This window comes from Dictyostelium purpureum (genome assembly GCF_000190715.1).
Source record: "Dictyostelium purpureum unplaced genomic scaffold DICPUscaffold_161, whole genome shotgun sequence".
Taxonomy (NCBI): Eukaryota; Evosea; class Eumycetozoa; order Dictyosteliales; family Dictyosteliaceae; genus Dictyostelium; species Dictyostelium purpureum.
In genome coordinates this window covers 36,387-57,426 of record NW_003519498.1, presented here as the reverse complement: position 1 = coordinate 57,426, position 21,040 = coordinate 36,387, and the positions used below count along the sequence as shown (strand labels likewise).

Genomic DNA, 21,040 nt, shown 5'->3' with positions numbered 1-21,040 from the left:
TTTTTTAATATGGTTTATTTGTTTATTATTATTACTATGTGTATGTGGAGTATTCTAATTTAAAACAATATATATATTATTCTATATTATACTATATTAAATTAAAATATTGTTTATTAAAATTAAAATTAGTTTCTTTAAAATTTCTTTTATTTATCTTTTTGCAATGCATAACACTTTTTTAAAAAATGATATAGAAAATACAAAAAAAAAAAAAATTTTGAAAATCATAAAAATAAAAAAAAAAAAAAAAAATTATCACACAAAAAATGGAGGTTTTTTTTAAAATTTGAATTTTTTTTTTTTTAATATAAGGAAGGGGGTAAAATTTTAACAGAATAATTTTAAAATTAAAATGAATATCAATAAAAAATATATTTAATAATATTTCTAATTTTTGAAAAAAACAATAATAAAATTAAAAAATAACACATTTATTTCAAAACAATTTGAAACGATTTTAAATTTAATTAACTTTTCTTTTTATTGAATAGTTTTAAAAAAAATAAAATATTTAAAATATTTAAAATAATTTTATATTAAATTAAACAATAATAAACTATTGATTACTACACTTATTTATCAAACATATTTAAATATATAGTTTTAAATAAAACTCCATTTGAAATACCTTTTAGTTTAAACTTTTATAAAAAGTTTTAGCTGTTAAAAAACGAATAAAAATTTTGAATTTTCAAAAAAAAAAAAAAAAAAAAAAAAACCCAACTATTTTTTTTCAAAAAATAATCTTATTAATAATTTAAACTTTTATAATAAATTAAATATATAAATAAAATTTAAAAATAATAAACCAAAATAATTTAAAAAAAAAAATAATTCAAAAAAAAAAATAGTACCAAAATCGCCATGTTTATTAATAAAGTTGAAGTGTGATGTGTGATGTGTGATATTGTGTGGTTACTGATATTTTAGAGAATTAATCCAGCTTTAATAAAAGCAGTATCGTTTGGTGGAATTTGTCTCTTGAATGAGTCTGGGTTTGTTCCTTTTAATACAGCCATCCAATAGGTCATTGATTGTAAAATATAAAGATTGGTTAAAACGCTAACTGGCTCGAGAATATTGGATGGTGATCTGAGGATGAAAAGATTATCGGCATGATCTTTGGTAATTTGAGAGATAGATTCGGTATCGGATTCTGGAATAATGACAGCCCCTTTTCCATTTACAAATAAAACAGCATTTAAAGCTTTAATGGAACGTTCGACAGCTCTTTTGGTTTTATCAGTTCTTTCGGTTACAACAAAAGTGGTACAGGTGTCTTTGTTGGTGGCAACGAATGGACCATGGAGATAAAATTCGAGGTTATAGCCTTGATAGAATGTGTAGGTGGCTTCTTGCATTTTTAATGATACTTCACTGGCATTTGATTCATTAGCGCCATAGGCAATGAAATAGTTGAGTGTACGAGTGTTTGCAAAGTCGCACCATTTTTTGATATCTTCAGTTGATTTTTCGTTAATACCTCTAAAGATTTGTGGTAATTGCTTGATTTGTTCTTCTAATTTAGCTTGGTTATCAATGGCAATGCCTCTATTCTTAGCAATCTCGACAGATAATAACAATGAACAAAGAGTTGAGCATGAGTGACTGATAGTGAAAGCGGCAGATTGTTCAATTTTGCTGGTTCTAATGATGGCATCCATTGGTTGATCGATGACTGATTCAGTACTGGTGATTAATACTGTATAAATACCCAATTCTTTATTTTTCATGTAAGCTTCGTATGAAAAAGTTTTAATACCGCTATGAGAGAAAATGATCATAGCACAATCATCTTTATTCAAATAGAATGGTGGATTTGAAATGAATTCGAAACTGTTGATGGCTTCACAATCGACATGTGCAATATTTCTGAGATAGAAATGGGCATTTTGGGCAGCATGTAAACTTGTACCAATACCAATTAAATAAACCTTCTTTCTGCTGCTTAATACTTTGGCAATGGATTTAATGTTTTCGGCTTCTTCATTTAAAACTCTTTCCAATGCTACTGGGGTATCCATAATCATATCATACATATTATGTGGATGTTGATTACGTAATGGGTTTCTAATTGGTTGCTTTTTTCTTAAATCTTCCATTTGTATTAGTGTGTGGTATTTTATTATTAAATTGATAAATGATGAATATGTCAAATCTTAAAAAAAAATTAAAAATAAAAAATGAAATTTTTTAAATTTAAAAAAAAAAAATTTAATATAAAAAAAAAAATAAAAAAATTTAATAAAAAAATTTAGGAAATATCTTGCCACGTTGCAATAGAATCCACCTTAAAATACCTTTTAGGAAAACTAAAGATTGGAGAATCAAATATTAAGGTAATTAAAACAAAAAAAAAAAACATTAAAATATGATTATTAATTTTTTAAAAAAAAACACACTCCGCTTGTGGGAAATTTTTCTTTTGTTTAATTAAATTTTTTTTTTTTAAAATTAAATTGATAAATAAATAAATTTCTTTTTTTCGACCTCTAAAACTATTAGTTTATGAACAACCAAATTGTTTTTTTGATTTTTCTTAAAAGTCCAATCTTTTCAATTAACAAAAATTACAATATAATAATAATTAAACAAATAATAATTTAAATTTAAAATCTTTTTTTATTTTGTTAAAAAACTTTTCTATTGATTGATGTTTATTTTAAACTTAGTTTATTAATTTAAAAGTTAAAGAAATTTTGGGTAATTTGGGATGATAAATACCAATCGTTATCAATTGTGAAATCAATATTTTTTGGTGTAAAATTGTTAATAATATCAATAACGGTTAATTGGAAGGATGTTGTTTTTGGGGTTGTACCTTCGACGACTTGGATGAACATTAATTCATCGAAATCACTGTTAACAATATATGGTTGGTAATTATATTGTAAGTAGTTTCCTAATGAGATGGTGTAGATGTCTTTGCAGTTATTGGTAATACCAAGATCAACTTTACAAACAGTAACATTAGTTTTTGAACCTGGGGTAGGTTTGATAACATACAAGTTACCATTTTGACTTGTAAACATATAATTAACAAGACCTTGGTCAATGTTTAAGAGTGGATAGGTAACTGTTTTGTATGTAGTGAGGTCAAGAGAGATAACGGTGGTTGTGTTTTGATTGGTTACATAACTAACATATAAAATTTGTCTATAATCATCTATTGCTTGTCTGGCTTGTGGATTTTGGGCAGAGTCGGTAACACCTAAATTGACTTTTAGCATTTGACCAGTACCAAAATTAATTTCTAATACATTAACTTTTGATGTAATGGTTGTAATTGGTAAAAAGACTGATTTTGAATCTGAACTGAAGGTAAATCTTTGATTTAAATAGGAGAATGGATATAAAGATTTGTCCATTTCAACTTGTGAAATCATTTGATAGTTTTCGTTCTATATTGAAAAAATTTAAAAATAAAAAAATAATTAATAATACATGAATATAATTTTAATATTATAATAATAATTATTATTTATATGAACACTTACATAATTATTTGTATATAAATAATAATAACCTGTAGAATCACTACGTGTTAAAATAAAAGTCTAAAAAAAAAAGAGTTAATATTATAATGTAATTTTATAAAAAAATACTATTGAAATTTTGTTTAACTTACATCGTTATAACGGTCATAATATAAAACATCTTCAAAAGAGCCACTTAAATTGTGTATGGAATGATTAGTTTTTACACCACTTAATGTATTTAATAAAATTGATTGTTCAACAAAGTTTGGGAATCGTGAAAGCGAGTAAATGTTGATACTGCCATCGCCATCTATTGGTGTTGAGTTAATACAACTAAAAGATAATAATACCAAAACAAATAAACTTAAAAACTTCATTTTTAATTTCTAATAAAAATAAATTAAAATTTTTATATAAAAAAACTATAATATTTTTTTTTTTATTATTTTTAAAACCCACTTATTTTTTTAGGTTTAACAAAACATTGATTTTTACCCAAATATCTACTCAAAAAAACAGGTTAGACGAGAGAAAAAAAAAAAAAATTTATTATAATATGATATATATACAGATATTTTTTAATCAAAAAAAATATTGGTAATTTTTTTTAATTACCACGCACACTTTTTTTTTTTTTGATTTTGGGTGAATCAAAAAAATTACCTTTCCAAAAAAATTACGTTTCCAAAAAAATTACATTTCCAAAAAAATTACCTTTCCAAAAAAATTTCAAAAAAATAAAATAAAAAAAAAAACAAAATATGATATTTTTTTTAATTAAAATTTAAAAGTTAAAGAAATTTTGGGAAATTTGGGACGACAAAAACCAATCGTTATTAATATTGAATTTTACATTCTTTGGTGTGAAGCTGTTGTTAATATCTAAAAATATTAAATTAAAAGTTGTGGTTCCTGTGGTTGTTCCTTCAGCGATTTGAATGAACATTAATTCAGATTTATCGTTGTTTACAACATATGGTTGGTAGTTGTAGCCAAAGTAGTAGCCCAATGAGATGGTGTAGATGTCAGTGCAGTTATTAGAGTTACCAAAATCGACTTTGCAAATTGTGACAGTGGTATTTGAGTTGTTAGTTGGTTTGATAACAAATAAGTCACCTTTTTGATTGGTAAACATTAATTTAATATTACCTTGGGGAATGTTTGATATTGGATAAATGTTTTTGGTGTTTTGGGTTTGGAGGTCAATAGAGGCAATTTTAGTTTGGTTTTGATTGGTTATGTAACTGATGTATAAAATCTCGTTTTCTGAATCGATTGCTTGTTTAGATTGTGGGCTTTGGGCAGAATCAGTAGCAGGTAATCGGATAGTACCCATTTCACCTGTTCCAAAGTTAAGTGATAAAACATCAACATCGTATGAACCTAATGAAATTGGTAAATAGGCAGTTTTTAAACTATCACAAAAAATGTATCTTTGATCTTCATAGAAAAATGGAAAGATTGATTGATTAATTGCAACTTGTGAAATGATTTTAAAGTTTTCATCCTATAATAAAGAAAAAAAGTAATTAATATTTATGAATACATATTATATTAATTTAATATGATACTTACACCATTGTTTGAATATAAATAATACAAACCAATAGAAGGACTAAAAGTTAAAAGAAGAGTCTAAAAAAAAAAATGATAAAAAAAAAAATAAAAATTAAAACCAAATTTTTTTATTGAAAAAAAATAGTTAATATTTTGTTTGGGTGTGTTTTTTTTTAGTAATAATTTATTTATAAAAAACATACGGTATTTGTTGAATCGAAAGATAAAACATCTTCTAAAAGTCCAAATAGGGAATCAATATTTGAATTATCGACAACACCTTGGTTAGAATTTAATAAAGTATATTTATTAATATTATAGTATTTTAGGGTTGAGAATGCTAAAATATCGACATTAATATTATATGACGATGAGTTGGCATTTACACCAAAAACAAATAATATTATAAGAAGTAAATTTAAATATTTCATTCTTTGATATTACTCTTACACAATGAATTCAAATTTTTTTTTTTTTATTTTATATAAAGGGAAAAAAAAGTTTATAAATTAAAACCTAATAAAATAGGTTAAAATTGTTTGAGGTGGATTTTTTTGTCGAATAATTTTAGCTTTTTTTATTTTTTTTTTGGGCAAACATAATTTTTTCGGGCTCTTGGAAAAATTTTTAAAAAAAGCAAATCCCCTTGAAAATTTTATTTAAAAATTAAAGTTTATTTGAAACTTAGATCCTTTTTTTTTTTTTTTTAATTTTTTTAAAAAAAAAAATTTAAAATGATTTTTTCATTTATGTTAAAGGTTTTTATAATGATATGGGTGTTTATAACGAGTGTGTGTCATAAAATCCGTTTACATAAAGACTGTAGTATGGTCTTTCATAATCCTCATTTTGATTTTAAAATCAAGGATAATAATATTAATAATAATCTAAAAAGTAAAAAATAAAATAAAAACATTCTTTTTTTTGAGCAATATAATATAAATTAAAAAAGGCAAAGGAGCCTTTAGTTTTATTTTTTTTAATTTTTTTAATTTTTTTAAATTCAAAATTTTTTTTTTTTTGCCAAGCCAACAAAATTGGGAAACTTTAAGGTTTAAAATTTTATAGTTAATTGATTTATTATTTATTATTTATATTCTTTGATTTATAATTAAGCTTGAACAACTTTGAGTTTTGGATTATGGAACGCAACATTACAAAATTCATGGAGGAGCACTTTATGACATTCATTTTGAGATAATATATAAATTTCCTTAATTGTTTATACCTTGAATTGAATACCCATTACTACATATAAACAAGGACCTCTTTCTTTTTTATTTTCATCAATTGTAACATTAGCTATCAAAGTTAACTGTATTATTCATATTTGTGTGACAATAAAATTTTAAAATAAATTTAAAAAAAAAAAAAATTTGAAGTTAGATCAGTTGTTATAACAAGTGAACAGTTTTTAATTGTTAATGCAGATGGATTCAAGCTTTTACACTCGACATTTATTATCTTTTTTTTTGGACTGAGGTCAACCTAAACACTTTAATTAATTATTTATATTTTATCACATATTAATATAATATAATAAAAAACATATAAATAATTATTAAAATAGTTTCGAAAAATTATAAATTTTTATAAAATAAAAATTAAAAATTAACTTTTTTCTGCAATAACCTATGGGTATTTAGGTTTTCCAATTAATTGAAAACAAATAAAAATAAAATATTTAAATAAACTTTTTTTTTAATCTGATTACATGCAATTTTGTTTTTTTTTTTTTTGCAAAAAAAAATAAATAAAAAAAAAAATAGAAAATAAAAAAAATTTTATTAAAATTTCGACTAAAACTAATCAATTCTCCCATTCTCCCATTCTCATATTCTAATATTTTCCCATTTAAAAAATAAATTTGTCACCTTTTAGCCACACTCCGCATAATCCTTGTTGTTTTTGTTGTTGCAATAAAATCAAAAAAGGAATTCCTCAAATGTTATTGAGAGTGAGGTCGCAATGCATAAAAAAGAAATAAAAATAAAAAAAATAAAATTTTGAAAAGTTTTTTTTTTTTTTTTTAATTTTATTTTGACAATCTTTGACATTCCCCTGGGTACTGATAATTATTAGGGAGAGTGTCCGAATGCAATTCTTTTTTTTTTAAATAGATTACATTTATAGAAAAACGAGGATAAATAAATATAACTAAATATTTTCTTTTTTTAAATTTTTTTTTTTTTTATTATGAGAAAAAATAAAAAAAAAAAAAAATATAAATGGTGAAATAATATCAATTTTTTTTTAAAATTAATAATCATTAAGAACTAAAATTATATATATATATATAATACTGTGGGCACAATTTTAAATAATTGTTTTTGCCTTAAAATATTTATAATAAAAAAGAAAATAAAACTAAAAAAATAAATAATTTGTCTAAAATAATTTTTTTAAAAAAGAGTAGTTTAATTTTAAAAAATCATGTCAAGGGATTACCAATTAGAAAATTTATCTAAGTTGGATAGCGGTTTAGATTATGGTGGTGAAATTAATAATAATAATAATAATAACAATAGAAACAATGAAACGGAAGGAGATATTACCGTTTCAAGCGGTTTGAATAATTTTAATAGAGTTGCTGATGAGCTGGAGCAAGAGTATAGAGAATATATTCATCAAGAGTTGGCAATTAATGATATCGAGTCAGCAAAATATGAAGAAACTGATGAAGATTTCAAACTAAGAGAATTTTTTGAAAACTCTCAGCGTATGGCAATTGAAAATGGGGGTAAACCTAAAAAGATGGGTGTCACTTTTAAAAACCTCACAGTGGATGGCAAAGGGGCAGATTTATCAGTTATCACTGATTTATCAACACCATTTATTGATTTCTTTTCACTTTTCAATCCTAAAAATTGGTATGTACCATATTGGTTTATAAATTTCAATTAAAATTAATCAATTTTTTTAATTTTAATTTTTTTATTTTTTCATTTTTTCATTTTTTTTATTAATTGCATGGTATTTGGGTGTATTATTATCAAATAATAAAGGAATAAATCAAATTCATCAACATTCGATATTTTGCATGATGTAACTGGGTTCTGTAAAGATGGAGAAATGTTATTGGTATTGGGTAGACCAGGCTCTGGTTGCAGTACTTTGCTTCGTGTACTTTGTAATATGAGAAGCTCTTATGTTAAAGTAGATGGACAGGTCAACTATGGTGGTATTCCAGCATCTGAATGGGGTCGATATAAAGGTGAAGCCATTTATATTCCAGAGGAAGATTCTCATTACCCAACTCTTACTGTCCGGGAAACTCTTAATTTCGCACTCAAGTGTAAGACTCCATCAAACCGTTTGCCCGAAGAAAAGAAACGTACTTTTAGAGGTAAAATCTTTAATTTACTTTTATCAATGTTTGGTATTATTCATCAAGCCGATACTGTAAGTATACCAAAATTTTATTTATTTAAATTATCTCATAAAATAAATATTAATTTTTATTTTTATTAAAATATAGATTGTAGGTAATGAATTTGTACGTGGTTTAAGTGGAGGTGAAAGAAAGAGAATTACAATTGCAGAATCTATGGTTGCAGCATCATCAATTAATTGTTATGATTGCTCAACTAGAGGTCTAGATGCTGCATCTGCTTTTGACTATGCTAAATCTATTCGTATTATGTCAGATTCATTGCATAAAACCACCTTAGCATCATTTTATCAGGCATCAGATTCTATTTATAATTTATTTGACAAGGTTTTGATTTTAGAAAAAGGTAATTATAATTAAAACTAATATTGTTTATATTTATAAAAAAAAAAAATATTAATAATTTTTATTTAGGTCGTTGTATTTATTTTGGCCCAACAAATAAAGCTAAACAATATTTTTTAGATTTAGGATTTTATTGCGAACCAAGAAAATCAACACCAGATTTCTTAACAGGTGTAACTAATCCACAAGAAAGAAAAGTCCGTCCAGGTTATGAGAGCCAAGTACCAGAAACCTCAGCTGACTTTGAAAGCGCATGGAAAGGCTCAGAGTTACACCAGCAACAAATGAAAGAGCTTGAAGAGTATGAAAAGAAAATAGAGCAAGACCAACCAAAGAAAGATTTTATTCAAGAAGTCCGTTCTCAAAAGAGTAAAACTACAACTAAAAGATCTGCCTATACCACTGGTTTCTTTGCTCAGGTAATTGCTCTAACAATTCGTAATTATCAAATTATTTGGGGTGATAAGTTTTCATTAGCTTCTCGTTACTTTTCAACCATTTTCCAAGCTATTTTGTATGGTACCTTTTTCTATAAAATGCCATTGGACACTTTAGATGGTGTTTATAATAGGGGAGGTGCTCTCTTTTGTACTATCATTTTCAATGCATTAATTGCAGAACAAGAATTACCAATCACTTTTCAAGGCCGTCGTATTATACAAAAGCAACGTTCTTATGCAATGTATAGACCCTCTGCACTCCATATTGCTCAAGTTGCCGCAGATTTCCCAGTTATATTTATTCAAGTGTTCCTATTTTCCTTTATCGTTTACTTTATGTTTGGTTTAGATTATGATGCTTCAAAGTTTATCATTTTTGCATTTATTCTATTGGGTTTTGCCTTGGCCACAAATAATCTCTATCGTTTATGGGGAAATTTCACACCATCGGTATATATAGCTCAAAGTATTATGAACGTTATTATTGTGGCACAGTTTTCAATTTGCGGTTATTTAATTCCATTTAACAAACTTCACAGTTGGGTAAAATGGTACTATTGGATCAATCCATACACATATACCTTCGAATCTTTAATGCAGAACGAATTTTATGGATTAAAGGTTGATTGCTCTTCAGAAATGATACCATATAGTAACGATCCAAATTCAACAGTCTACAATGATGTAAATTATAGAGTATGCCCAACTTCTGCTGCCACACCCGGCCAAACTACTTTTACAGGTGAATCCTATCTCAAAAATGTTATCAACATTCAAAACAGTCTCGCTCTAAATGTTTGTGTAGTCTATGTTTTCGTATTCCTTTATATTATTGTAAACTGTTTTATAATGGAACATTTTGATATGGCAAATGGTGGTTTTACATCCAAGGTATTTATTTAAATATTTTAAAACTTTATTAAAATTTATTAAAGTTTATTCATTTTCTAACATTATTTATACTATATAGGTTTATAAACGTGGAAAGGCTCCAAAAATTAATGATGTAGAAGAAGAAAAAAGACAAAATGAACTAGTTGCAAATGCCACCAGTAATATGAAAGAAACTCTTAAAATGCCAGGTGGTATTTTTACATGGCAAAGCATTAACTATGATGTTCCAATTTCAGGAGGTACCAGAAAGCTCTTGCTAGATAATGTTGAAGGTTGGATCAAACCAGGTCAAATGACTGCATTGATGGGATCATCAGGTGCTGGAAAAACTACTCTACTTGATGTTTTAGCTAAAAGAAAAACTATTGGTCAAGTAAGAGGTAAATGTTTCTTAAATGGCAAGGCTTTACAAATCGACTTTGAACGTATTACCGGCTATGTTGAACAAATGGATGTCCATAACCCATGCTTGACTGTACGTGAAGCTCTTAGATTCTCTGCCAAATTACGTCAAGAACCCAATATACCAATAGAAGAAAAATATGCCTACGTCGAACAGGTTTTAGAAATGATGGAAATGAAACATTTAGGTGATGCTTTAATAGGAGATTTAGATACCGGTATTGGTCTTTCAGTTGAAGAAAGAAAACGTTTAACTATTGGTGTTGAATTAGTAGCCAAACCCCACATTGTAAATATTTATAAATAATTATATTTTTAAAAAAAATACCAATATTAATTTTTTTTTTTTTTTTTTAATCATAAGCTCTTCCTTGATGAACCAACATCTGGTTTAGATGCTCAATCATCATACAATATTATTAAATTTATTCGTAAACTTGCAGATGCTGGAATGCCATTGGTTTGTACTATCCATCAACCATCGAGTGTATTATTTGAACACTTTGACCGTATTTTACTCTTAGCTAAAGGTGGTAAAACTGTTTACTTTGGTGATATTGGCGATAAATCGAGTGTTCTTCTGTCATATTTCGAACGTAATGGTTGCCGTAAATGTAGTGATATTGAAAACCCAGCCGAATATATGTTGGAGTGTATTGGTGCAGGTGTGCATGGTAGAACCGATAAAAACTGGCCAGAAATTTGGAAAGACTCTGCAGAATATAGAGAAGTTGAAAATGAATTGCTATCGCTAGAAGCCTCTGGCCCAATAAAAACCGGTGTAGATAATGGAGAGCCACGTGAGTTTGCTACACCTTTATGGTATCAAACTTTAGAAGTATACAAACGTCTCAATTTAATCTGGTGGCGTGATGCACCATACACATATGGTACTTTAGTCCAATGTATTCTAGTTGGTTTGCTCTCGGGTTTCATCTTTATGAATCTTAAAGAATCATCTTCAGATATGATTCAACGTATCTTCTTTTCATTCGAAGCTATTTTCACTGGTATTCTATTTATGTACTTGGTGTTACCACAATTTATTACCCAAAAAGAATTCTTTAAGCGTGACTATGCTAGCAAGTTTTACTCATGGCTCCCATTTGCAATTGGTATTACAGTTGTAGAGTTACCATTTGTTCTTTTCTCTGGTACAATTTTCTTTTTCTGCTCCTACTACACTGCTGGATTGGACTACTCTCATAGCAACAACTTTTATTTCTGGTTCATATTTATCATCTTTTTATTCTTTTGTGTTTCATTTGGACAAGCTGTAGGAGCTGTTTGTTTCAACTTAACTTTTGCACTCAATGTTATGCCAATTGTCATTGTTTTCTTCTTCCTCTTTTGTGGTATTTTAATCAGACCATCCGAAATCCCATGGTTTTACCGTTCTTGGATGGTGTATCTCAACCCATGCAACTATTTACTTGAAGGCTTTGTTACCAATGCATTAAATCATATCGATATTAGATGTTCATTGGACGACATTGTTAAATTTATTAAACCATCAAATTTCAACACATGCGAAGAATATGCCTATGATTTCATCAATTCAACTATCACTGCAGCTCCAGGCTATGTCAAAACTTTAGAATCAGGTGAATGTGGCTATTGCTCCTATAAATCTGGTAAAGAATATGTTGAAGGTTATTTAGGCTGGTCAAATGATAACAAATGGCGTAACTTTGGTATTGTCACCTCATTCTTTATTTTTAATACTCTTTTAGTAATTATATTTGTATACATTGCAAGAAAAGGAAAAAGATAAAAAAATAAACATGTTGTTATGAACAACTTATTACAATCTTTTTTTTAAATAAAATTTTTTTCAATAAAAAGAAATGTTATAAAAATAATGTATTTTCTTTTTTTAGTATTGATCAAATATTTGATTGAATTAATGTTTTTGATTTTTTTATTATTGTTTATTAAAAAAAATATTTTTTTTTATTTTTTTATTTTTTTATTTTTTTCATTTTTTTATTTTTTTATTTTTTTTTATTAATTTTTTTTTTCATAAATTAAAAAAACTATAAAGATTTATTCAAATAAATAATATATAGTAATTAGAAATGTTTAATACCAACACATCAAACACATCAAGCAATGTTTATGGTTTATCACAAAAAACTAGAGCATTAGCACATGTTGCTGGTGAAACAGATATAAATAGATTTTTAGTTGGAACATTATCATTAAGAGAAGATAATGAAATTGCACTATTGGAATCCAAAGAGAATGAAGGTGGTGTTAAATGTATATCAATATTTTCTCATCCAAAAGAAATTTGGTCAATTACATCATGTCCATTCGATGCAAATCTTTTCTTTACAGTTTACAACACTGGCACAAGTAATGACTTCAAATCATCATTGTGGAGAATTAATGAAAATATGGATAGCATTCAAGAAGTATTCGAACTCAAAGGACATACAAGCATGATAAAACCAATATTATGTGACCCATCAGGTTCAAATGATTATATAGTGTCTTTAGATGACAGCAATATTCGTTTATGGGGAAAAATTGAAGATAGTGAACCACAGTGTGTTAAAACATTTGGTAATCTTTCAAAACTCTCTGTTGGTTCTATTAATCCAAATATTCCAAATCAATTAGCCACAGCAAATGATGTTAATATTAAAGGTTGGGATTTTAGAAATGCAAAGTAAGTTCTTACTCATCTTGTATAAATATAGTTTATGCACTTTAATACTAATTTATTGATTTTTTTATTTACAGGGAAACATTTTCAATCGATAAAGCACATTCGGAACAAATTAGAGATATCGATTTTAATCCAAATAAACCTTACAATCTTTTATCAGCAGGTGATGATTCAAAACTTAAAATATGGGATACCAGACAAACTAAAGAACCAGTCAAAATATTTTCAAGTCATAATCATTGGATTTGGTCAGCTAAATTCAATAAATTCCAAGATCAATTAATTATAACATCATCAAGCGACAATACTGTAAAATTATGGAACCTTTATTCACTTTCTTCCGCAAATAACACCAAAGATTCAACAACAACAAACTCAAATGACCAAACATCAGATACATCATCAAACTCATCAACTCAATCACAACAACCAACCAAACCAAAGAAAAAGTATGTATATTATCTATTTCTGTTAAAATAAAATTTTCAAATAACTAACATATATTTATTTATAGTAAAAGAAATGAAGATCAATTAATTAAAACTTATGAAGAACATGAAGATAGTATTTATAATATAAGTTGGGGTTCAAGTAATTTCCTTTTTGCATCATTATCCTACGACGGTAGATTTGTTATAAATAATGTTCCAAAAGAATATTCCGATATTTTATCATATATTTAAAAAAAAAAAAAAAAAAGTAATAATAAAAATAATAAAACAATATTAAAAATTATGTATTTAATAAAAACAATATTTTTATTTTTATCGGATTTATTTAAATAGTTTTGTTTTATTTATATATTTAAAAAAGATATAAAGGGTATAATAAATAATAAATATATTTTATTATTTTTAAATATTTGATTTTAGTTTATAAAAAAAGTGTTTTATACAAATTTCTTTGGTCTATTATTATTATTATTTTTCTTATTATTATTATTTCTATTATTATTATTATTATTATTTCTATTATTATTATTATTATTATTACTGTTATTGTTATTAAATTTCTTTTTACCAGCTGCAGATTTATTTTTTATATTATAATTATCTCCAAATTTTAATTGATTTTCTTTATGTTGTTTTAATTTTTGAGTTTGAATGCTAAATTGGTTTACAGAGTCTGGATTAAGTGATTTCTTTACTTTAACTTTTTTAACTCTACCTTGATCGAAATGTTTATTGTGTTCATCTTTTTCGTGAACTAACTCTTTTATTTGTTCATCCTTTAAGAGTTCTTTTTGAGCTTCTTTAAATTCTGGATTAACATCATCATCGTCCCATTTACCGACATTGAAGTGGAATTGGTTTTCTTCTTTAACTTTTGAATTTTCTTTTAATTGTTTAGCATTGTTAATTGATTTTAATTTCTTTTTATCATTTAATTTTTTTAATTGTTCGTCTTCCTCGGCGTATCTTGGTTTATCCCATTCTAATTCTTTTTGTTGTTGTTGTTTGGTGGCTGGTTGTGATTTTAATATTTTTTCTAAAATTGAGGATGGTTTTAATGATGGTGAATTATTATTACTATTGTCACTGTTGCTAGATTCTGATTCTGAGGATGGTGGTGATAAAGATGATAATGAAGAGTCGTCATAGTTGTCACTTTCATCGTCGCTGTCGTCTGGTCTTTGTGATAATGGTTCATCGTCACCACCAAGAGAGAATGACTTTAATGGTGGTGAAGCTGATTTAGCACCGTTTAATAATGGTGATTTTTTGATTTCTGGTGCAGCTGCTGATGATGCAATTGATGATGATTTAGCACCATTTAATACTGGTGATGTTTTCTTTGGTTCTGATGTTGTGGTAGCTGTTTTGGTACCATTTAATACTGGTGATTTTTTAATTGGGGCTGGTGCTGGTTCAACTTTTACTGATGATGTAGCTGTGTTGGTTGGTTTAGAACCATTTAATACTGGTGATTTCTTTTCTTCGACAATTGGTTTCTTTTCATTTTCACTAATTTTAATTTGTTTTTTAATATCTTGTTTTGGTTGCTCGCTAACCTCTTCATCTAATTTTCTCTTTTGGCCAACTATATTTCTTGGGATAACTGTGTTTGTGTTAATGGATCTTTCAGTATCTCTCTTTGAATAGAATAACATATAGGCCTTTGAACCTAAAACAGTTTGTAAACTAACTTGTGAAACCATTGAATCATCCATATTATACCAAATTCCATTTGTACCTTTAACATAACAATAATAATGACCTGAATTTGTGCTGCCACCTAAATGAACCAATACAGCATATAAATCGTAGATTGAATGATCCTAAAATTTTGTAAAAAAAATTTATGAATATTATTATTAATAATTATTGATATTAAATTATTATTTAATTATTTAATTACATTTGCCTGTGTCATATATGGTGAAAGGTTTAAGGTTTGTTCAAATTGAATATGTTTATTAACTTTACCACCATATGAACCTAAAAATGAGAAACGTTTAATTTGGACAGTTAAAATTGGTGGAGAGATATGAATTTGTAAACGTTTTGCTGCCTTAACCAGCTTTTTACATTTTGAACATTTATAACGATTTGAACCGTCGAGAATTTCGGATTTAACAAAGTTTTGAAGTCCTTTAGTTAAAGAATCTGCCTGATTGATATCTACACATAAATCCATAAATGGGTCGAATGTATTTGATTCATATTGGCAAACTGAGCACTTAACTTGACTTCTAAGATAACCACCAAAAATTGAACCAATTACTGTAGTCATTGAATCACGATGACTTATTGAGCCTTTTGGGAACTTGGAAAGACAAACTTTTTGAAGAGATTCGATTACGAAACGAATAAACTCGTGGGAATCTTCTTGACGACCAATTCTAAATGTTGGTGCAACCTTTCTTATATTTGCTGCAATTTCTTTTGGAGTTATGGATCTACCGGTTGCCTTGTGACTTGCAATAATATGCTCTTCTAATGAACAGAAAATGCAGAAACTTTTATTAGTGCAGTTTTTGCTATGTTCACGTGAGATCATATAGTTTGCTAATGTTGGTGAATAGGTGAGGCATTGGAGAACTGAATTCATAAAACATGTATTACCGATATTATTTAAACCTGCTCCAATCTTTGTAATTGATCTCCATTTCATTAATGGGTGTAATTCCTCTGGTTTGAATATAACTTTTTTTGGTTTTGCTAAGACATTGTCGTCATCCTCTTCATCCAATTCTTGTTTCTTTTGTTGTTGTTGCTTTTGTTTAAGTTCTAATAATTTTTTGGAGGCTGTTGTAACTGCATTTATATTATTTATTGGTTTATATTTTAATTTTAATTGATTATCCTCTTGAATCTCTGCTTCTTTAAACTTAATATTTCTATTAAATAATGGTTTTGCTTCATTTGAAATAACCGATTCAAATAATTTCTTTTTTTTTATTAATTCATTTTCTTCACTATCTTGTTGTTTTTGTTGTTGTTGATGTTGGTTATTTATTTCTTTATCATTTATATTATTTTTAATGTTATTTATATTATTAATTAAACTATTATTGCTCTTTTTTGGTTGCTCTGTATTATTTCTTTGTTGTTGTTGTTGTTGTTGCTGTTGTTGTTGTTGTTTTTTTTTTAATGATTTAGCTTTATTATTTTTAATTTTATCTATATGATTTTTTAAACTTATTGATGCTTTGACACCATTATTGCTGTTAGGATTTCCTTTGGTTGCTGTGCCATTAGAAATTTGTGGTGTGATAACTGAAGTAGGCATTCTTTTATTGTTGGTAAACAAAGATTGTAAAAATTTAATTAAATTTAAAATTTTGAATTTTTATATGGATAAAAAACAAATTATTTAAATATTGTATTTATTATTGTGTGTGGCGAGCTATATAAAAAATTTTTTATATACACCTATTATTTTTCGCCTGTTTCGGTTTTTATGGTATTATTTATTTAAAAAATTTAAATATAATTAAAATTTTTTTTAAAAAAAAAAAAAGTTTGTTATATTGCACTCTTGATTGTTATTGGTTTTTAATAAATAATGAATGTATCTATGTATACACACACATTAAACACACAATATGGGAAAATATAAAAAACAACCACACAATCACAAAAAAAAAAAAAAAAAATTTTAAAAAAAAACGAAAAAAAGATTTTTTTATTTTTTTTATTTTTTTTTTATTTTTTTTTTTTTGAATAAGTTGGAGAAAAAAGTTAATTTTGGTTTAAACTATTTATTTATAGTGGTTTAATAGTTAGATAATTACATCTAATAAAATATAATAAATATTCAAATTAAAAAAAATAATAAAAAAAAATAAAAAATTTTTTTTAACCCATTTAAAAAAAGTAAAAATTAAAAAAAAAAAAAAAAAAAAAAAAAAAAAAAAAAAATCAAAAAGAAAGAACATAAAAAAAAAAAAAAGGAAATATGTAAATATTTTAAATTTAATTAATAAAATAAAATAAAATTAAATAGAAAAATATTAAAAAACGAAAAAATAAATTAAATTTTAAAATTTTTTATTTTTTTTAAATTATTTTTTTTGTTTTCTTTTTTCTTTTTTTTTTTTAATAATTTAATATCTCATTATTATTACAGTTCTATATAATCAGTTGTTGTAATATTATTATTTTTCATTATTTTTTTTATTTATTTTTCAACACATCAACTTTGATATGATACGTAGATTTGTAAAAAGGATTGATGATTATGGCAAGATTTTTACTAAATTTTGTGGGCCTGCATTTGTGGGGTTTGCATCCACATTAATTACTGTCATCGCCTATACATATTTTGCAGTTATTTTCCCAGCAACTACTAGTACAGAGGATCTCTTTTATTCAATTAATATGTTAATGGATTTATCAGTGTCATTATTCCTCACCTTTAATATTTATTTCAATTACTATAAAGCTATATCGGTACCAGCTGGTTATCCAACATTCCCCTCTGTCAATGTAGGTATTAAATGTTTAATAGTATAAATAATAAACACTAATAGTAAATTTTTTCATAAATAGGGTGATGAAGCAGATGAAAGTTTAATAACATCAAATATAAGATGGAATTTTTGTAAAAAATGCTCAAAACCTAAACCACCAAGAACCCATCATTGCTCAGTATGTAATCGTTGTATTTTAAAGATGGACCATCATTGCCCATGGATCAGTGGCTGTGTTGGTTATTACAATTATAGATACTTTTATTTATTTTTAGCATATCTTTGGGTCTCAGTTATATATGTTATGATCCATGCAGCACCTCTATTCTTTGGTTATAGTCTGGTATGTACACACATTATAGTTCTTTGTAAATGGTTCAAAATTTATTAAAAAGGGCACGATACTAATATATGAATTTTCTTTTAATAATTTTCAGTATACAACTAGATATTCCCAATTGGATAGAATTTTAGTAATTGTGTCATCTATTGGATCGTTTGTTACATTTATAGCAATAGGATGTTTTGGTGGATTTCACACAATTATGATTGCAAAGAATGAAACATCAATTGAAAATTTAGATAGATCAAAGAACAAACCAAGTTATCATTTAGGTTCAATAGTAGCAAATTTTAATGCAGTTTTGGGAGAGGGCGATTATTGGTTTTCAGGTTTATTACCAACAAATCAATTACCAAAAGGAAATGGTTGTTATTTTAAAACAAATTATATAGATGAGCAAGATGACGAAAATAACAGTAATAATAACGATAATAATAGAAGCCATACTGACGAAGCCAGTATTAACAATAATATTAGTAATAGCAACGACGATTCATTAAAACATTAAAAATATAATAAAAATATAATAAAAATTGTATATATTCATAAAATCATACAAATTAATATACTTCTTTTTTTTTTTAGTTTAATACTCCATACTTTTTTTTTTGGAGGTCATATTATAGTTTATATACAAAAATTTATATTTTTTTTTTTTTTTTCTTTAATTAAAATCTGTATTGTTGATTATGTTCATTTTGTTGTTGTGGTGGTTGTTGTTGTTGGTTTTGGTTTTGGTTTTGGTTTTGGCTTGGTGGCATGTATTGATTATTTTGGTGATGTTGGTGTGAATATGTATTATGTTGTTGAAGATTTGTTGAGGTTGGTTTCATAGTTTCTTTAAATTCGTTTAAATTATTTTGAATGATCTTTCTTCTTGCATAATTTACACCTTTATCTACAACCCATTCACCAACATTGAAAAATCCTTTAGTAAATGTAAGAGCTTTTTCATTCTTTACCATATCAACTACTTTTTGGCCCACGCTATATAACAATAATAATAATAATAATGAGAAGAAGATATTAATAATTTGTTTGATTGTTGCAGTTATGATAATATTGCTGTATAGTGATTTTTACTTAAAACCAGTCATTCTTCTTGCACCAGCACAGGCACTGGAGATGACAATACAATCGAATACTAATGAAATGAGACTATTTAAAGTAAAATTAGAATGAATTAATATAAAGTAAACTTTTTTTTTATATTTATTAATAATACAAAAATAATTACCCCATTTTATATATTTTATTTTTATTATTTTAGATATTATTACTTAATAAATATTATTAATTACTTTATGGTTATTGCAAAGTATAATAAATATCGAATTGAAAACAAAAAAATAAAAAATTAATAAAAAAAAAATTAAAAAAAAAAAAATAATTTAAAAAAATAAAAATTCATAAAAATAAACACATAATTTTTTACACATTCATATATTTTAGATTTTAATTCAATGAATGATAGCAAAATTATTTGGTGTATTTATTTTTTTATTTATTTTTTGAATATGGAGATAATACAAATAAATATTATGTGTAAAACATTGTGGGTGAGTGAAAATAAATTTTTTGATGAATAAATAATTTTTTGGATTGGGTGTAAATTATGAATTTATGTTTGTTTTTATAAAGCCAAATTAATATACAAAATCTTAAAATAGTTTTTTATTTAATTTTAATTTTAAATTTATTTAAAAATAATATTTTATTAATTTTTTTTAAAAAGGAATGTAAAAATATTCAAATATAGAATAAAATATGTAATGATAACTTCTTATTTTAATTTTAACTATGAAGAATATAAATAATACTATAAAAATTATAATGTAAAATGAATTTTATCTTTTTGAGAATTTATAATAGATTAATAGTGAAGCATTATTTGAAGCACCATTTGAAGTACTATTGTTTGAAGCACCATATGAGGTACCATTTGAACTACTTCTCAAACCACCATTTGAGGCGCTACTTGAACCGCCATTTGAAGAACTACTAGAATCACCATCTGAAACATCATTTGAACTATTTTAACTACCATTTGAGGTGCCACTTGAAGCACCATTTGAATCGCTATTTGAAGGAACATTTGAATAACCATTAGAAGCATAACCATAAGCACCACTTAAAGAACTATTTGAAGCATTACTGGAGCCACCATTTGCAACAAATTTTGAAGCACCACTTGGAGCACCATATGAGGCGCTACTTGTACCACCCAAGCACCACTTGAAGAACTACTCTAACTACTTGAATTACTACCACTTGAGGAACCACTTGAACCACCATTTGAGGCACTATTTGAAATACCATTTGAGGCGCTACTACCATTTGAACCACCATATGAAGAACTATATGAACCACCATTTGAAACGCTTTTTCAACTACCATTTGAATACCAACTTGGATTTTCTAATATTATTTCAACACGTTTGGAGAATTGCAGATGCCGCTTTTAATTTAATGAACCTAATTATTTATAAATAAATTATTAATATATGTTTAAAATTAATTTTTAAAAAGGATAATATTTTACATACCATTTCTGTCTATAAATTATTGATTAGCTGCGCTAATACCGAAATTTAATA

At 25.8% G+C, this 21,040-nt stretch overlaps 9 protein-coding genes across 9 annotated transcripts; 4 read left to right on the top strand and 5 right to left on the bottom strand.

Annotated features, from left to right (window-relative positions):
• Positions 1-929: 929 nt before the first annotated feature.
• DICPUDRAFT_79907 (uncharacterized protein) lies at positions 930-2,105 on the bottom strand (the record flags this gene model as incomplete). The annotated part of the gene is made up of 1 exon (XM_003289084.1): positions 930-2,105. One exon carries the CDS (start codon positions 2,103-2,105, stop codon positions 930-932), a length of 1,176 nt encoding a protein of 391 aa, XP_003289132.1.
• A 579-nt stretch (positions 2,106-2,684) lies between these two features.
• DICPUDRAFT_79906 (uncharacterized protein) lies at positions 2,685-5,470 on the bottom strand (the record flags this gene model as incomplete). The annotated part of the gene is made up of 6 exons (XM_003289083.1): positions 2,685-3,404; positions 3,501-3,560; positions 3,632-3,868; positions 4,336-4,989; positions 5,058-5,117; positions 5,243-5,470. 6 exons carry the CDS (start codon positions 5,468-5,470, stop codon positions 2,685-2,687), a joined length of 1,959 nt encoding a protein of 652 aa, XP_003289131.1.
• A 303-nt stretch (positions 5,471-5,773) lies between these two features.
• On the top strand, positions 5,774-5,944 carry DICPUDRAFT_153465 (uncharacterized protein; the record flags this gene model as incomplete). Its single annotated transcript, XM_003289097.1, has 1 exon — positions 5,774-5,944. The coding sequence occupies one exon, from the start codon at positions 5,774-5,776 to the stop codon at positions 5,942-5,944; it is 171 nt and encodes a 56-aa protein (XP_003289145.1).
• Positions 5,945-7,472: 1,528 nt separating this feature from the next.
• ABCG31 (uncharacterized protein) lies at positions 7,473-12,285 on the top strand (the record flags this gene model as incomplete). The annotated part of the gene is made up of 6 exons (XM_003289096.1): positions 7,473-7,909; positions 8,045-8,441; positions 8,518-8,776; positions 8,845-10,106; positions 10,186-10,800; positions 10,876-12,285. The coding sequence occupies 6 exons, from the start codon at positions 7,473-7,475 to the stop codon at positions 12,283-12,285; spliced, it is 4,380 nt and encodes a 1,459-aa protein (XP_003289144.1).
• A 304-nt stretch (positions 12,286-12,589) lies between these two features.
• Positions 12,590-13,868, top strand: DICPUDRAFT_153463 (uncharacterized protein; the record flags this gene model as incomplete). The annotated part of the gene is made up of 3 exons (XM_003289095.1): positions 12,590-13,185; positions 13,260-13,634; positions 13,700-13,868. The coding sequence occupies 3 exons, from the start codon at positions 12,590-12,592 to the stop codon at positions 13,866-13,868; spliced, it is 1,140 nt and encodes a 379-aa protein (XP_003289143.1).
• Positions 13,869-14,221: 353 nt separating this feature from the next.
• On the bottom strand, positions 14,222-16,812 carry DICPUDRAFT_15497 (uncharacterized protein; the record flags this gene model as incomplete). The annotated part of the gene is made up of 3 exons (XM_003289082.1): positions 14,222-15,115; positions 15,197-15,463; positions 15,544-16,812. Coding segments are annotated over 3 exons (2,430 nt in total), but the record flags the coding sequence as incomplete, so codon positions are not given.
• A 1,022-nt stretch (positions 16,813-17,834) lies between these two features.
• On the top strand, positions 17,835-18,951 carry DICPUDRAFT_35158 (uncharacterized protein; the record flags this gene model as incomplete). The annotated part of the gene is made up of 3 exons (XM_003289094.1): positions 17,835-18,137; positions 18,180-18,443; positions 18,538-18,951. 3 exons carry the CDS (start codon positions 17,835-17,837, stop codon positions 18,949-18,951), a joined length of 981 nt encoding a protein of 326 aa, XP_003289142.1.
• Positions 18,952-19,111: 160 nt separating this feature from the next.
• DICPUDRAFT_153460 (uncharacterized protein) lies at positions 19,112-19,685 on the bottom strand (the record flags this gene model as incomplete). Its single annotated transcript, XM_003289081.1, has 3 exons — positions 19,112-19,430; positions 19,527-19,601; positions 19,681-19,685. 3 exons carry the CDS (start codon positions 19,683-19,685, stop codon positions 19,112-19,114), a joined length of 399 nt encoding a protein of 132 aa, XP_003289129.1.
• A 605-nt stretch (positions 19,686-20,290) lies between these two features.
• Positions 20,291-20,992, bottom strand: DICPUDRAFT_153459 (uncharacterized protein; the record flags this gene model as incomplete). The annotated part of the gene is made up of 4 exons (XM_003289080.1): positions 20,291-20,457; positions 20,488-20,686; positions 20,709-20,861; positions 20,990-20,992. 4 exons carry the CDS (start codon positions 20,990-20,992, stop codon positions 20,291-20,293), a joined length of 522 nt encoding a protein of 173 aa, XP_003289128.1.
• Between the last annotated feature and the right edge of the window lie 48 nt (positions 20,993-21,040).